At 41.6% G+C, this 18,319-nt stretch overlaps 2 protein-coding genes across 2 annotated transcripts in view; both read left to right on the forward strand.

Moving 5' to 3' along the window:
- LOC125225125 (putative phosphoenolpyruvate synthase) overlaps positions 1-15,932 on the forward strand; it is a 59,789-nt gene extending 43,857 nt beyond the window's left edge. Inside the window, exons 15-23 of the mRNA XM_048128693.1 lie at positions 374-523; positions 10,564-10,728; positions 11,153-11,372; positions 11,957-12,198; positions 12,489-12,643; positions 12,802-13,029; positions 13,520-13,709; positions 14,316-14,433; positions 14,571-15,932. Coding sequence (XP_047984650.1) covers positions 374-523; positions 10,564-10,728; positions 11,153-11,372; positions 11,957-12,198; positions 12,489-12,643; positions 12,802-13,029; positions 13,520-13,709; positions 14,316-14,433; positions 14,571-14,728 — 1,626 coding nt within the window. The 3' untranslated portion in view covers positions 14,729-15,932. The remainder of the gene's footprint in view (positions 1-373; positions 524-10,563; positions 10,729-11,152; positions 11,373-11,956; positions 12,199-12,488; positions 12,644-12,801; positions 13,030-13,519; positions 13,710-14,315; positions 14,434-14,570) is intronic.
- Positions 530-10,337, forward strand: LOC125225127. The gene is made up of 2 exons (XM_048128694.1): positions 530-1,179; positions 8,366-10,337. Exon 2 carries the CDS (start codon positions 9,077-9,079, stop codon positions 10,079-10,081), a length of 1,005 nt encoding a protein of 334 aa, XP_047984651.1. The 5' UTR covers positions 530-1,179; positions 8,366-9,076; the 3' UTR covers positions 10,082-10,337.
- Positions 15,933-18,319: the final 2,387 nt, after the last annotated feature.

Consider the following 18,319-nt stretch of genomic DNA (forward strand, 5'->3'; position numbering starts at 1 on the left):
TACAAGTTACAATTGGTTGTCAATATCTGATGCCCCGGGGCCCTTTCTCAAAACTAAGAGTTACAAGTTACAAGCGGAAGTCTCTTTCCAACTTGTCATAATAGACATTGACTACCGCTTGTAAATTGTAACTTCTGTCAAACTCTCCTATCTACAAGTTCTGCACTCTGATTTTTTTAATTTATACGATATAAACATTTCATTATTTTAACGTACACAACACCTAAATATGTCGTGAATGTCTACACTAGCCCCTTGCGTCTCGGGTCTTGGCGTTTGAGCGATGTTTGTTTTATTATGATTTATGACAAACCGTTCAAAAATTGAAAGTCATACTAGGTACATACACTACATTGAATATTTTTGTTAACAGGTGCTACCCAAAGCGTTGTCGCCGATGAGTTACGACGTGATGTTGCGACCGCTGCAAAGAACTATTGACCGCATGATCGGGAGCAACCAAGAAGGGTTCGACCAGAGCATCGTCGTTACCCACAGCCGCTGCGCTATGGCTCTCTATAGTGTGAGTCCTTTACTTTTAAATAGTGATTACTATAAGGATCTCTAGAAGAGCGTCATATGCATTGTTAGATCGTGATTTTTTTCCCTGAGCTATAAGTTTCGCCCGGACCCTCTATGTGATATCGTACGTTCTTTATGATTTCATAATATATTTTGGACATTCGAGATCACGATCCTTGAATTCACCACGAAAGAATTCAAAATATCGGAAGTGAATTACATATTGCACCATAAGGACAACCACCGAGTCAGCTGCGCACGTTCACCGACCTGCCGCACGAGGCGCAAGATCAGCATAACACGACTTTACCTAACTAATGCAATTCTATTAGCACGCACTCTTGATTCAGACTTCGAACAATTGTCATCGCACTTAGGCTATAATTTTTGTATCTTTGATTTTAATTAAATTAGTAATAAAAGTTTTTGGTTTTTTTTCGGACCTCCGATTGTAGCTATCGTAATTGGCGCAGTCGGTAGGATACTCGCGGGTCGAATTCGCGAATATTTCGGGTTCTCTAAAAATCGAGACCGCGCGTTCGCGAGCCACCCGGGTTGGCTATCAAGCACCGCTGCCGAGTATCCAGAATCTACGAGCTGCAAACCGGAGGCGAATCCAGCTATCGATTCCCGTGAAGGACCAAGAATGAAGCATATGTGAGTACCCCTGAATTGTTCTTGTGTGCTTGCTTCCCTATACTGTGTATCCTTATTTTCCATAATTTTTCATCCCAAAAAATCGGGATCTCGGGAACCTGCACCGGGTCAGGTTCGACGGGCAACACCAGATTTACGTAGGAATATAGACAACTTAGAGTTAGGAAGTCCCTTAGATAGTTCAGTAACCTTACTTGAGTACGATACAGTAATGTCCGCGACCCCAGAGGATGTTTACAAGACCTTGCGTCTAGTCCCAGAATTTGACGGCAATCCTAATATCCTTACGCGATTCATTCAAATATGTGATCAAGTAGTCGACGCTTATGTACGTAATAAAGCCGGAAGAGAATTGCTCAATCTATGCGTTGTTAACGGAATACTAAATAAAATAACTGGTACTGCTGCAAGCATTATTAATAGTAATGGCATTCCTGATAACTGGTTAGGCATTAGGACAGCCCTTGTTAACAATTTCTCTGACCAACGTGACGAGACAGCGTTATACAATGACCTCTCAATATCCAGCCAGGGTAATAGGACACCCCAAGAGTTTTACGACCATTGCCAGACACTTTTGAGCACAATGATGACGTATGTTACGTTACACGAAACTTTAGGCACTACTATAGAAGCTAAACGGACTCTTTATAAAAAGATAGCTATGCAAGTTTTTGTACGCGGCCTGAAGGAACCCTTGGGATCACGCATTAGGTGCATGCGACCAGAAACGATTGAGAAGGCCCTAGAATTCGTGCAGGAAGAACTCAATGTAATGTATGTGCAACAGCGAGGAGATACTGCTAAAGCGCATCAACCTAATAGGGTAGCTTTGCCCCCGCCAGCCGCAGGGTTTACGCCACCACGTCCATTCCATTCGCCCCAGATACCGAATTGGTCACTGCCTTTTGGTCAGCGCCCGACGCAACAAGCTACGCAACCACCTAAATTTAACCCAACGCAAGCGTACCCTCAAAACCGTATGCCCACTAGGACGCAACAGATGTTCGGCGCCCGTCCCCCTAATTACAACCCTCAAAGTAACGTTTTTCGACTACCCCCTAGGAATAACCCCCAGTACGGATCGAATCCTAAGCCTATGAGTGGAGTTCAGGCTTATTCTCCAAAGGTATTGCCCATGTCAAATCAGCCCTCTTTTAAACCACGCGAAATTCACATGAACGAATGTTCATACAATGCCGGTGGTTCATACTATGATAACTATTCCATGCAACCGGAATATAATTACGATACCACAGTGACATATGATGATTATACGGAATCTGATCCCGCCGTTGGTCCCGACGTCGAAGCAGAGTATTATGATTATCAGTACAGCAACGAGACTTTACCTGCCGCCAGCACTAGTGAACAGCCAAATTTTCAAAGGGACAGCAGCTCACGAGAGCCAAAATAGAGATAAATCTACAGTCTCAAAGGAAACTGCCTTATATTCAGATCAGCGACCCACCACTCAAACTTTTAATAGACACTGGCGCTAACGAGTCCTTTATCAGCCCCGAGGCAGTACAACGCTATTTCCCAAAGTTTCCCCTTAAGTACGACCCTTTCGAGGTCACCAACGTTCACGCCGTGAGTCGAAATGATTATTCGCTAACGATACCCTGTTTCCCGGATCTTAGTGACACTGGTGATATAAAACTATTTATATATCGTTTTCACGACTATTTTGATGGTCTGATAGGATATAATTTATTAACGAGTTGGGAAGCTAATGTTGACTTTAAAACACACACTTTATTCACCCGAACTTCAAGCAATCCGATACGAGTATATCACTCGAGCCAAGCAAATAATTACTTCGAGGAAATAATCCCGGCAGGCACGTCGAAAATAATAAAAGCCCCGATTAACACCGCAGACGGTGAGGTCTTAGTAAGAGACCAGATAATTAGCAATTGCATGATTCATGCCTGTATTACAGTGGTTAAAAACAGCCGTGGATATATAGAGGTTGAAAACCAATCCCCGAATGACGTCATTTTCTCGCTCGACCAGCCAGCTCAAGCTGACCTCCATAGTATCGAGTGCATGCGCACCGAACTGTGCCCTAGTAAGGTAACTGTACCATATTACGGGAACTTAAGACGTTTCCTACTTTAAGTGAGATTTGAAACAAAAATGCGAGGTTTCTAGTGGTGTTAACTATTTTATTTTGAGGATAAGTCTTCTACGAGTGGTTTAAGACACTATTTTGCATCGTAACTTCTAATTTATAGAAATTACCGTTGTTTTACTAAACCCTTAGTTTGCCCATTATTCCGGGATACAATTTTGGTATGGCTTTAATTCCGGGAGTCGTTGTACATTATTACGGGATATCTTTAAAGTCCACTTTGTTGAAGCATAATGTAAAGAAACGAATTAAAAATATTGTTTACATAAATATATAATGCACATATCGTTTTGATAAATGCTTATACAGAGTGTATTTTTTATAATTGGCAATATTTTGGTGAGCTGGAATGGGAAGGGAAATATGATATTTTACGGTATAACGATTATATGATATAACGACAGGGTGTTATAAGTTTCACTGTCTGTCTGTCTAATGCATCGCTTTCGAATGGATGAACCGATTTTGATTAGTTTTTTTAGTTTGAAAGAGCTGAATTAACCGAGAGTGTTCTTCTTAGCCATGTTTGATGAAATCGGTTTACATAGGTACTATTTTATATTTATATATGTCTATCCTATTATGTATTGTCCTCATGTAAATTTTAGCTTTCTAGTACGAATGATGATTGAGCTAAATCGTAGACGGACAGACTGGCTGACGGACAAACCAATAAGCGGTATAAATTTTTTTAGCTAACTAAGGAAGTTTAAGAACATAATATCCGGGTCTTTGTACCTTATTTTATGAGTTTATATATTTTAATATACTTTATATAAGTATACCGGAATAAGATACACTCATATAAAGTCGTGTACTTAATTACGGCAGTCAAAAAAAGGCTATATTAAAACATAAACAAGATTTTTTTTCTTAGTATATTGGAAGATTATATAACAATTACACTCAAAACATTGAAAAAAATAAACTTTGTGCTTTAATTTTATGAAATAAAACAAATTTAATATTGATGGCACAGTCTAATATTTCGCACGTATTACTCAATGAGTATACATTTCGTATTCAATTATGAGATTAAAATCTAAAAATTATATGTACCGTAATTATGTCACTATAATCTGTAATCTTTACTAAATGTATTTACATCAAATATATAAATATACTAAACCGTAAATAGTAATAGGACACAAAAACATTACGGACTGTGTTTCCGTTATTCCGTGATACTCCCGCAATTATGTACACCTCGTCAAAATGGTGTACATTATTCCGGGAGCGGGCATTTTAATAAAAATATGTTTTAAATTAACTTGAAAAGATGATATAAATGTCTTTTAATAACTATAAGACAATTATGATACAAATTTAATATCAATAAACTTACCATCATCACAGCAAACCCTTACGAAGTTCCGCTGCCGCGTTAAGCTCACCGTCAAACACGCCCATAGAAACCACTGCGTGGTTGCGACTGACGCATTTGGAGGTACCTCATGGCTTCAAAAGATAAGATAAATATCCGAAAATCGACTTTTTCGGTTCTATTTGATCTATAGTTAATTAAATATTGCATTAACTTAAGATTTTACTGATAGTTTCCTTATTTTGCGACAAAAACCAAAGTATCCCGGAATAATGTACCACATTTTACTATCCCGGAATAGTGTACAGATACCTTACACGCGCAGAGGACGTAGTATCGCGCCTGCGCACGGAACATTTGAACGAGGAAGAGGCGACTAATTTAAAATTACTTTGTTCCCAATATGCCGACGTTTTCTATATTGAGGGAGAAGCCCTTACATTTACGAATAAAATTAAACACCGAATTAGGACTACCGACGAGATACCAGTTTATACGAAAAGTTATCGGTATCCATTTATACACAGACAGGAGGTTCGAGATCAGATAGCTAAGATGCTCGAGCAAGGAATAATTCAACCCTCCGACTCTGCTTGGAGCTCCCCTATCTGGATTGTACCCAAAAAGGTGGATGCTTCAGGGAAGCAAAAATGGCGCCTTGTGGTCGATTTCCGCAAGTTAAATGATAAAACAATTGAGGACAAGTACCCGATTCCAAACATCGCGGATGTGCTAGATAAGTTGGGAAAATGTCACTATTTTCAAGTAATCAAGTAATCAAGTAATTTATTTGCTTTCATGTAGTACATTGGGTCTTATACAGTAAAAGTTTCATACATCGGGGCTCATGTATGAAACTTTTACTGTATAAGGGCAATCTATAAGGGCATGGCAATTCTTAAAAGTAACTTATACTAACTTAAACTAAAATTTTTGTTTTACACTAGGTAACCACTATAACATGCTTATTATTATCTATTATAGTTGATCATTTAAGTATTCTTTCACAGAGTAGTATGTTTTAGTTACTAGTAGTTTTTTTAATTTATTTACAAATATATTAAATTTTACTTCTTTTTTAATATCTTCAGGTAATTTATTGTACAGTTTTATTGACATTTTTAAAGGGCCAGACGAGTGTAGTTTTAATCGAGAGGGTGGTGCCATTAACCGTGAGTTATGTCTAGATGGGTGTGAGGAGGGTATATCTCCTCGTTTTGTGTAAAATTCCATGTATTTATGGACAAATTTTACCACACTGGATCTAGCCAGCGGGTTTTATCAAGTTGAAATGGACCCCCAGGACATACCAAAGACAGCTTTCAACGTAGAGCAAGGTCATTTTGAGTATCTCAGGATGCCAATGGGCCTCCGTAACTCGCCCAGCACTTTCCAGAGGGTCATGGACAACGTGCTGAGAGGCCTCCAAAACGAAATTTGCCTCGTGTATCTCGACGACATAATTGTTTTCAGTACATCGCTACAGGAACATATGACCAATCTTGAAAAGGTTTTCCAGAGGTTAAGAGAATCAAATTTTAAGATCCAGATGGATAAGTCTGAATTCCTGAAACTTGAAACACCTTACCTTGGACATATAATAAGCAAAGACGGCATAAAGCCGAACCCTGAGAAAATCTCTGCGATACAAAACTACCCGATACCTAAGACACCAAAGGAAATTAAGCAGTTTTTAGGCCTCCTTGGGTATTACCGAAAATTCATCCCTGACTTTGCCCATACTACTAAGCCCCTTACTATTTGCCTAAAGAAAGGAAACAAGATTACTCTTAACTCTGACTATGTTAGCTGTTTTGAAAAATGCAAAACTCTCCTTACAAATGATCCTGTGCTACAATACCCCGATTTTACCAGAGAATTTATCCTGACAACAGACGCTTCTAATGTCGCTTTGGGCGCTGTCTTATCCCAAGGCCCAATAGGGTCTGATAGACCAGTATGTTATGCTTCCCGAACCCTTAACGAGAGTGAGCTTAACTATAGCACGATTAAAAAGGAATTACTCGCTATAGTTTGGGCCACAAAGTACTTCCGACCCTACCTTTTTGGACGTAAATTCAAAATTCTAACTGATCACAAGCCCTTGCAGTGGATCATGAATATAAAGGAACCAAACTCACGTCTCACCAGATGGAGACTGAGGCTAAGTGAATATGATTACACAGTCGTATATAAAAAAGGTAAATCCAACACAAACGCCGATGCCCTATCCAGAGTGGAAATCCACAATGAGGAAATCGAATCCATCGTAGCCGACGAGCTTTGCTCAATACTACCCAACCCTACAGAAATACCGGAGACGTTAGGCAATTCTTCCACAGAAACTGTGCATACCAGCGAAGAGAGCCCCATATTGGAAGTACCAATTACCGATGAGCCACTCAACAAGTTTCACAGACAGATCGTGCTTACAGTCGTAGATGATGTAAAAAGGAAACCGACCGTGACTAAACCTTTCGACACTCACACCCGCGCATCCGTTCAAGTATCAAATTTCAATTTAGAGATAGATGTTGTTAACGCTATCAAAGAGTACGTCAACCCGAAGGTCAAAACCGCCCTGCTTATACAGCCCCCACTCGCCATGTATAAAATCATCCCCATCATCCAGAGCAGTTTCAAAAGCTCCGCTATGAATATTGTGCTTTCCAAAGTAGAATTGGAAAATGTAAAGGATTATCTTAGACAACAGGAAATCATTAATAACTACCACGATGGGAAAACCAATCACCGTGTCATTGCCGAATGCTACCTAGCACTCTCCCGAAAATTCTATTGGCCTAAAATGAAAGATCAAATCACGAAATTCATTAACGAATGCACTACTTGCGGTCAGGCTAAATATGACCGAAATCCGGTAAGACCTAAATTCAATATCGTACCCCCCTCGACTAAGCCTTTTGAGACAGTTCATATGGACCTATTTACAGTTCACAATGAAAAATACGTAACTTTCATGGATGTTTTCACCAAGTATGGTCAAGCATATCATTTACGAGACGGAACCGCAGTTAGTATTCTTCAAGCCCTTTTGAAATATTGCACGCATCATGGAGTTCCCATCACTATAATTACTGACAACGGAACTGAGTTCACTAACCAGCTCTTTGACGAATTTGTCAGGTTCCACAAGATAAATCACCATAAAATTTTGGCTCATTCCCCAAATGACAACGGCATCATAGAACGTTACCATTCTACGCTCCTCGAACATCTCCGCATACTAAAATTAAAACAGAAAGATGAACCTATTATCAACCTTATGCCCTATGCTATCATAGCCTATAATAGCTCTATTCACAGCTTCACTAAGTGCAGACCATTCGACTTATTGACAGGTCATTTCGACCCCAGAAACCCTCTCGACACTGACATAACCGAACGACTCTTGCAACAGTACGTCCAAAACCATAAGATGCAAATGAAACAAGTTTATGATATAATTAATGATACATCCCTTTCAAATCGAACCTCCCTAATAGAGAGTAGGAATAAAAGCCGCGAACCCGAACCAGAATATACCCCGCAGCAACAAGTATTTATAAAAAAAACCCCTAGCAAGCCGACAGAAAACCGCCCCTCGTTATACCCAAGATACAGTACTAGCCGATCTCCCAATACACATTTATACCTCAAAAAAACGAGGACCCGTAGCTAAATCACGCATAAAACGCGTCCCTAAAGGAGATCATCCCTTGTTACAGAGTTCTTTTGCTGCTGACAATTCCCCTGATGCAGGGCTCGGAGATAAAACTTGAGAGCCTAGATGATGGACCCGGAGTTCTGCCCTACAAACTTGGACCCATGCGACTTACGACTCATTACCATACCTACCTGCAATATATACAACTTGACGAAATAAAAGATAAAATTAGTTTAACCTTTGGACAGCTACAGATATGCAAAGCTAGACTAGTTAACGACACGTACCTTTTATATGAAAATCAAATAATATATCTAGTAAATAAATTACAGAAAGTGGCAAGTCAGCTTGAAACCTTAGAACCGGCACGAGTTAAGAGAGGTCTCGTGAATGGACTGGGGACAGTAATTAAAAGCATCAGCGGAAACCTAGACCAGTCGGATGCCATTAACTATAATAACCTTATCAAAACTTACAACTGAACCAGAATAAAATAGTTTCAGAGTTAAATAGTCACGTGAGCCTAAGCAAGGATTGGGCAAGTCGCCAAGGCAGTATATTAGACACCCTGGTGGAAAATCAAAAGAAAATTAACGCCACCTTAGAGGTAATTTTAGATAGTAATGCTTACAGAGAAAATAGTTTAATTAAATATGCAAAATTTGCCCAACTTTTAATAATTTTAAGCGAAAACGTGGAAGATTTGAGCCAGGAGCTTTTAAGAATAGAAAATAGTTTAGCATTTATCCGTAGTTCTAGTGCTCATCATTCTATGACAGAGATTAGCGTTCTAAGAAGCATGTTAGACAAGTTAAAATTATTATACGGTAGCGATAGAGTCCTAGACTTAGAGTTGCGAGAATATTATGACATAATACGCCCGGGATCCTATTACACCGATAGCGAAATAGTAATTACATTTCAATTTCCTATAATAGCGTCGGAGGTTTTCGACCTATTTAGACTGTCCATTGTACCCAATCGAAACCAAGAAGTCCTCATCCCACCATATCCCTTCCTAGCAACACATGAGGATTCATTCATGTACATGGAGGCAGAATGCCCGAAGTTTAACCACCACTATGTCTGCGAGAAAGGAGCTAGCCTTCAACTTCGGACATCACCAGACTGCATCAACAGATTGATCAAGAATGAAGACACGGAAGGATCCTGCCATCCCGCTACAGTATCCCTGTCAAGGCCAGCCATGGAGGAACTGGATGGTCAACATTATATCATCTCACTTCCGCGACCAACGAAAATACAATTATCCTGCAACAGAGAAGATTTCACTACACTACAAGGAAGCTATCTAGTTACTATCCCACTGAAATGTTATCTACGAACAGCGGAGTTTACAATCACCAACGACAAGGATGTAATAAAAGGACATCCTATAAAACTAGCCGACATCCCCCGCGAAGCTAACGATCAAGCTAATACGGTACGCCCTCACATCAGTCTGAAATCCATGGACCTCAAAGGACTACACGACGCCGAGAGTAACCTCATATTCGAGACTCCTCTCCAGTTGGATGCGAGTCCGTCAAACACGTTATACCACACAACTATACCGCTGTACGTCACCCTAATACTAGGTGCAGGCGCACTTACGTTCGCAATCTTAAGAAAATTCTACAGGCACCGTTCAACTGAAATCTCACCAAAACCAGAGCCAAGTAGCAGAACACTCAACGACGGAGCCTCAGTAAACTTAGAGACACACCGAACCCAGGATAAACTCCCGTCGATATTTTCACTAAACGTGGGAAAATAATCGCCGATCTGTGGATGGAGGAATTACATATTGCACCATAAGGACAACCACCGAGTCAGCTGCGCACGTTCACCGACCTGCCGCACGAGGCGCAAGATCAGCATAACACGACTTTACCTAACTAATGCAATTCTATTAGCACGCACTCTTGATTCAGACTTCGAACAATTGTCATCGCACTTAGGCTATAATTTTTGTATCTTTGATTTTAATTAAATTAGTAATAAAAGTTTTTGGTTTTTTTTCGGACCTCCGATTGTAGCTATCGTAATTAGTGTTCATTCATCATTCAATTGTTGTGTTTTTTACTAGTTAAACCAAGCCATACGCGTAAAGGCTCACAGTTTGCCTCGTTGAATGTGCTTCCTAATAAAACATAATAACGTACTCCTATGTTAGTAGTTGTTAAAGTGGACCCCAGGCTCCCATAAGCCGTGGCGAATGCCGGAATAACGCAAGGATAATGATGTTTGTTGTTTCAGTCGGTATACAAACGGGTGTCCTCAGAAATCGACGTGGGGATCCGTATGATGGAGATGGCCGTCCACGGGCACAAGGTGGCCGACGACCATATCTTCAGCGTAGCCTTGCATCGCCGGAAACCGCAGTGGACTGACAAGCCTGTCATGATCTTAACCATGACTCGGGTAAATTACCTTATCGTCTATTTGTTACGTGCAGGACTGGTGCGGCCCTCATTTTGTCGGCTTAACCATATTAAATTGTATTAATGTTGGATATGCCCATAAGCAAGATGACGTGTATTTATGACAATCAGCGCCACTCTGTCACGCACGTTGCCAATACAGTAATGTTCAGTTTGGTATGACAAAGACGCCTATGACCATATCTTCGGCGTTACAATAGATTTAATCATTTCTGTGCTGATGACACGAGAGGCGTATGTGTCGTATGACACGGCTAGCGTGTCATGAAAAAGTTGTTCGCCGCCACAGCGTATAGTTTTTGAAAATGGTAGACGTAACGAAATGATAGCGAAGATTGTGATTTCGGCGTTCCCCCTGTGTGACATACGTTATTGAATTTGCTTTACCGTGACTTATCTTCCAGGACCTATTCTTCACCAAGTGGCATATGAACGATACGATCAAGAAAGTGGACCAAATGACCATAGACTCATTCAAGTCCGATCAGCCCGAAGACTATCTAGCAGCGTTGCTGGATCTAGACCAAGATATCCGGCGGTTCGCGTTCAATCACATGAGCACTAGCGCTGCTAGTACCGCTAGCCAGTTTATTGCTATGACAGTGTTGTTGGAAGGAGGGCAGGGTAAGTAACATGATCATCTGAACATTCTAGTCTGACTGACCCGAAGATTACCTAGCAGCGTTGCTGGATCTGGACTAAGATATTCGGCGGTTCGCGTTCAACCATATGAGCACTGGCGCCGCGAGTTCCGCTAGCCAGTTTATTGTAATGACAGTACTATTGGAAGGGCAGGGTAAGTAACATGATCATTGATCATAGATTTGTTCGAGTCAGATCGGTTCGAAGAATATCTAGCAGCGTTACACGATCTAGACAAAGACATCTGTCGGTTCTCGTTCAACCACATGAGCACTAGCGCCGCGAGTCAGTTTATTGCCATGACAGTGCTATTGGAAGGAGGACAGGGTAGGTACCGCTATCGACTACTTTTAGGGCCAGTTGCATCAACCACATTTGACAGATACATCATCGTCACGCAGCAGACGTCTATGGAACTTCCCATACAATAAAATTGAAACGCTTTAACGGCGACAGAAGGTAATAGACCTTCTGTATGTATGGGATCCAATACATTCCACGACTCTTCTCTTTCTGAACACTACCTAATTGATGACAAATGGTTTGATGCAATCCATTACTTTCAGATTTCACCTCCGAACAATGCAACGAGATAAGCGTAATCCTCAGCTCAGGCGACGTGCTATCAGCCGAAGTACCGCACATCCTGGACCGCCTGGCGCGCAAACTAGGAGCCTCAGGGAAGGTGGAAGAGTTCCGCGCGCAGAAGCCTAAGGACGCGCTCGGATGGCTAGAGGGCAACCTGCCGGATATACACAAGGAAGTCATGGAGTTCTTGAAAAAACATGGCCACAGGTGCATTATGGAGGTACGTTAATTACGGCTTCACTCGCGTTAGAAAGAGACAAAAAATAGCCTATGTCACTCTCCATCCCTTCAACTATCTCCACTTAAAAAAAGCTCCGTTTTGTCGTGAAAGACGGACAAACAAACAGACACACACTTTCACATCTATAATATTAGTATGGTATATACTAGCGTAATTTAGTGAATTTTGCAACTCAAATTGAAGTTTCATCATTTTAATTTTAATCATTATACCTTCCTTGTTTCTATGCTCAAACGGACATCTTTTACTTGACTATTTTTGGTCATCAGTTTGACTTGGTATCCAAACCCTGGGCTCTGGTACCGGACGACCTGATGGAAGTCTTACAGAACATGCGGCCTCCCAAAGAACCCGTCAAATCGCACGCCAAGACTGACGCCGAGATAATTGCAGCACTCAAAACACCAAAGAAATCAATCACAAGGTAAGTAAATGTGATAATGTCTCTGTATGAATGAAGTCACGGCTTTCGTATACGCCTCATTTTTATCCGTAAGATTTGTGGTTCCATTAAAAAATCCTTCTGGTCCTCCTATCACCACGATAAGAACTGCTAATGTATAAATCTATTGCCTACTGCAGGAAAGTCCTCAGCTGGCTTCTACCCCTCTGCCGGCGCACCGTGCGGCACCGCGAAGGCACGAAAGCGCACCTCATCCTCGCCATACACAAGATACGGCTAGCCGTTCAACGACTAGGGCAGCTATTGGTCCAACGATGGTTCCTACCCGATACTGACCTGGTCTACTACTTCCGCGTTCACGAGCTGCTGGAATATATCGAGACTAGGAACCCAGACTTGCTGAAGAAGTGAGTATACGCACAGCTAGAGCTAAGGGCTTATATTATCGTAGAACCGCGAAGGAACGAAAGCACACCTCATCCTCGCCAACCACAAGATACGGCTAGCAGTTCAAAGATTAGGGCAGCTATTGGTCCAACGGTGGTTCCTGCCCGATGCTGACCTGGTCTACTACTTCCGAGTTTACCAGCTGCTCGAGTATATCGAGACTAGGAACCCAGACTTGCTGAAGAAGTGAGTATACCTACGTGTACCAACAGCGCAAGAGCTCACCTTAGCATAGTTAATGACCTATAAACTCGTATGAGATACAACTAGCTCTCCAATGATTAGGCCAGATATTTTAGTAGCGGTGGTTCCTTCCCGAGGCCGACCTGGTCCACTACGTCTACGTTCACTGATTTGGAATGATTCAACAAAATTAATACTTTACAGAATATGTATAAACAGGTATTCTTTTAAATGTTTTTTCTCAAATGATTTTTAAAACTTTTTTAGGGCCATGCAACGCCACCAGCATTTCGCCGCTTGGTCAAAACTGCGATTTTCCGAGCTGAACTCAGGCTGGCTATCACCTCTGCCGGCGGTGAGGCCTCAAGTGAAGGCCGGCGACGCGCGGCTCGAGGCCACGTCCGTGTGTGGCGGAGAGACTATAGCGCGCGCCTGCGTCGTCAAGGACCTCTCGGAGGTACACTCACTCTACTCGGTGCTACTATTGTATTGCGGTTCGCAGAGTTGATCTCGGGTTGTCGCCACTGCCCGCAGTGAGGCCGCAATTATGTGACCTGCGGTTTTTTGAGCTGAACTCGGGCTGACTGTCGCCTCTACCCGCGGTGAGGCCGTAGGTGGAGGCCGGCGCCGCGCGCCTCGAGGGTCTGTGTGCAGCGGCGAGAGCGAAACTCACTCTGATCAGCGGGCGTAGCACACTAGTTGGATAAACTTTATCGCATCGGTTCATCCCTATCGCACTGAGGCCGAATTCCGAAAGTACACTATCGCATGTTTATCATAGAAATATGATCATAGGTATGTATGCCTCCCTTTTTCTCCAAAAAAGGACGGCATGTTGCCTATGACCATATTTATATGATAAACATATGATAGTGGACTATCGGCCTTACTAATAGTGCGAAAAGGACGACTTGATGTTTCATCATTTATCACGCGACCACGATTGCCTGCCAGTTCTACTAAAGTATGTGACTTTACTTATGATATGACAACTGATTTTGTGTAGTGTAACAATAATCTTCAGTCCTTTAGCATTTCTAGTAATATGACGTGTCGTTTCCAGATCGGGCAGCTACAACAGGGCGACGTTCTAATAACGCACTCGACTGACATCGGTTGGTCTCCGTATTTCCCGCTCTTGACTGGCATCGTCACGGAGCTCGGGGGACTTATTTCACATGGTTAGTATTTATACAATGCCCCATTTAAACGGTTTAATAGGTCGGCTGTCCCGCTCTGAATTGTAACCTTATGGCTTTTTAATAAGACCTACCGACACATTGGCAGCCTTTATAGTAATAATGGTGACTTTTCACAGGTGCGGTGATAGCACGAGAATACGGCCTTCCATGCATAGTGGGCGCAGCCAACGCAACAGATATGTTCTGCACCGGAGACATGGTGCGCCTGTCGGGCACACACGGCGTGTTAGAACGTGTCACCGTGGCTAAAGAAAATAGTGCTCAAGTGTCGTGAGTCGACTTAATCATAGTCATAGTGGGCGCAGCTAACGGACATGTTCCGCACGGGAGATGTGGTACCTGTCACACACGGCGGGCTAGAACGCGTCACCGTGGCTAAACAGAACAGCGCCTGAGTGCTGTGTGGCCTAGGTATGACTGCTGTGACTTAGTGACTGTACTGTACCTAGTCATTGTCATCATAGCGGATGTGGACACGGCTAACGTGATGGACATGTTTCGCACGGGCGACACTTGCTGTTCTTCCTAAACAAAACGGCGCCTCCGTTTTATACCCATGAGGTGGAGGCATTTTACAGGGAATTATTTTAAAGATAACAGAATTCGTGCCACAATTCGTCAGAATCAATACAATTCTATTCGCTAAACATAATCTACGAAGTTGATGAAGCCTACTGCGAATCGTGCAACAGAAGAGTTTCTTGCTCTGAATGCTCTGCCTTTGCCTTGCCGATGATAATTAAAATATGGATTTGTTAAAGTCCATTGGGCTTCATCGTCTTTACGATTAATATTCTTGTATATCAGATTTTTCAACGGGTTCCTAGAATGTGATTGATATTGTTGCAGCAAAAAGGCATATCCTGGACATAAAAGTTAACTTTTTGTAATGTTTACCATCGGATTGTTTTGTAATTAGAAATAAGAGATTTTATGATGTGATTTATTAACTAATTGTGAACTGATAATTGTACAATACTATACAGTGTTCATTGCAAAGTTACCTATAATGTTTTACTGTTATACCAAGTGATAAATAATAAAAAATAAAAAACAGAAAGTGTCTCCCCAAACCTATACGCGGAATCTGGTCTCGCCGACCAAAAATCGCTCGTCAGTATACGCATGCGTCCAGCGACGATGACGCGATTATTGGTCGCTAGAGTCGATTCCGCGTCGATAAGTTTGGGGAAACCCTAATAGGACAGGGTCATGTACAGTCACCGGCATAAATATGTGATGATTTCTATACCTTGTCTCATTAACATCTTGTTTGAAATGTCATGCGAAATTGTAAAACAATTTAAAGCGACAAGGTACAGAAATCATCACTTATTTATGCCGGTGACTGTATCAATTTTTGGACTCTTAGAAATAATATATTGTATACCAACAGATTAATTTTAGATGGTTCGATATCCTGTAATTTTATTGGTGAGATTTTATTTTGTGATGTATTTATTAGCTATTATGATAAGTTACTTTTGATGCTGAAAGTTTATATTATTAAAGTTAATTTGTGATAACATTTTGTAATTTTTTTAATCATGGATTTTATAAATGAATATACAAATTTCCAAACTTCCCATAATAAATTAAACAAATCACAAAACGCTCACTAGACTTGATTGGAATTGACGGCTAAATTGCGCTGCTTACAAAATTATTTCAAAGCTCACTTAAAATTTCTGAGACACTTCGGTTTTGGGGTCAGTACTAAGTAGTAGCTCTTAGGCACAGTATAATAAAGAATACAGGTGTAGTGCGAAAATAATTCCCTTCGTATTTTTATGGAAATGTAGGAACGAGTCATGCTATTTCAGCCAGTTTCAGTACAAGACGTACTAACACTCTGAACTAGCATGACAAATACGAACGTTTCCGTAAAACTACGAAGAAAAAGCTGTTCGCACTACTTCTGTACCTACTATCGTAGGTGTTGACGGCGAAGGGACGGCCGAGGATGTGGCAGAATGGAACGAATATACTAATTATTCGTATAAAATTGTATATATTTCGAAAATAATTATAAAAATCAAATCACAAAACGCTCACTGGACATTCACAACTAATTTCGCTGTGAGCAAAATTATTTATAAAATACACACTGAAAAAATCTCGTAGTAAACCAAAAACAATCACAAAACGTTCACAATAAATTTCACTTTTTTCATATTGGTCACTTCTAATAGCAATTATTCTGTATGAATAAATAAATCGCATCTTTTCTAATCGTTCGATCTAAATGTTCCAAGTACTCCGATTTTCCAATTTCCGATCTTTTAAACGCCAATCCCAATTTCGCACGTCGCCTGCGACTAACTTTAAAATTTCAAATCTCACTTAAAATTTCTGAGACCCCAGTTTGATGCATTACGTATCGGGGTCGGTCAAGACTAGCAGTTCGTAGGTGTTGACGGCGAAGGGCCGGCCTAGTATGACGATGTGGCAGCGGTAGGCGGGCGCCGGGACCGCGCCCAGGAGGAAGGTCCCGCGGTAGCGCACGCGGCCCACTAGCACCCGCGGTGCCACTACCACCGCGCGTGTCGGGACCGTGGCGCCCGCGCGCCACGGGATCCATTCCACGTCCGCGTTGCATAGTACCTGAAAAAGATCACGTTGGTTAAGTATGAATGGAGTTATTGTGGCCAATCAGCGAGTCTTCTGTCAAGGCTGTCAGGAACGCGTCCTCAGGTATCGAGTGGAAATGAAACCTATACTATTTTTCATCTTAGATGAGTTCGGTGACACTTCCAGAAATTCTGAATTACGTATACATGTTCGCAAAATATTTAAAAAAAATTGATTTCCGTCGGGCCTTCGGCCCGCCGGCTACGCTTGTTTAGACACTTTTGTAAGGAAATTGTATGGGAGCACTTTCTGCCCGCGGCGAGGCCTTCGGCCTCGCCTGAAATTACTTGGATTTGGCCCGGGTGGGAGCCTAAAGTCGAGCTCCGGGCCTGCGGCCCTCGCGGGGTCGGCCTTCGGCCTCCCACCCTGAAGCTCGCCCTTCGGGCTCGCGAAATTACTTGAAAAATTGATTTTGCCATAACGGCGGCCATCTTGGATTTTCGAAAAATTTTTTTGACATTTGTAATCTGGGGGCCCATACCTCTCCGCATGCCAAATTTGAGCGCGCTCGGACCAACTTGAAAAAAAAAAAAAAAGTCGGCCATTTTGAATTTTTTTTGATGCAACTTTTTCTACTCGGGCTCCTGTATGACATTTGGTCGAGCACCCTATAGCTATCTCTTACGGTTTAGGAGTTGCCATACAAAAAAAAAGTGGCCAAATTTTTCGCATTTGTAGCATTTTTCAAAATTTTTTTTTATTTTTCAAATCAGGGCCCCCCAGAGATTCTTTGACCAAAATTTCAAATCTCTAGGATGAATTTGAAATTTGGTCAAAAAAAAAGTCGGCCATTTTGAAAAAAAAAATGGCGGCCTCCAAAACTGCCCAGGGTCCTCTATGACATTTGGTCGGGCACCCCCCACCTAACCCCCACCGTTTGGCCAGGCCGTCCAACATTTTTTGACCCAAGAGTCGGAGACGAAAATCCATATTTTTCTGGACCTACATTTTCGACCCTCTATTCATATCATACTTCACTTTTAACCCTCTCCCAGCCGTTTCCAAATAAAACATATACATTAGAAATCAGTGGGGTTGCAGCTATATCTATGACAAAAAAATAAGAAAAATATTTAAAAACTACACTTTTTGAATATTCATTATCAGTGCTTATTAAATGGATTCCTTCAAATACGAGAGGAAAATAATGTTATTTTTAAATAAACAATGTATGAAAAGGAACATCCGCCCCTAGTATCTATTTTCCGTTTTATGCATTGCGTTATTTAAAAAT

Source organism: Leguminivora glycinivorella, chromosome 4, assembly GCF_023078275.1.
Source record: "Leguminivora glycinivorella isolate SPB_JAAS2020 chromosome 4, LegGlyc_1.1, whole genome shotgun sequence".
In the NCBI taxonomy this organism is placed as follows: domain Eukaryota; kingdom Metazoa; phylum Arthropoda; class Insecta; order Lepidoptera; family Tortricidae; genus Leguminivora; species Leguminivora glycinivorella.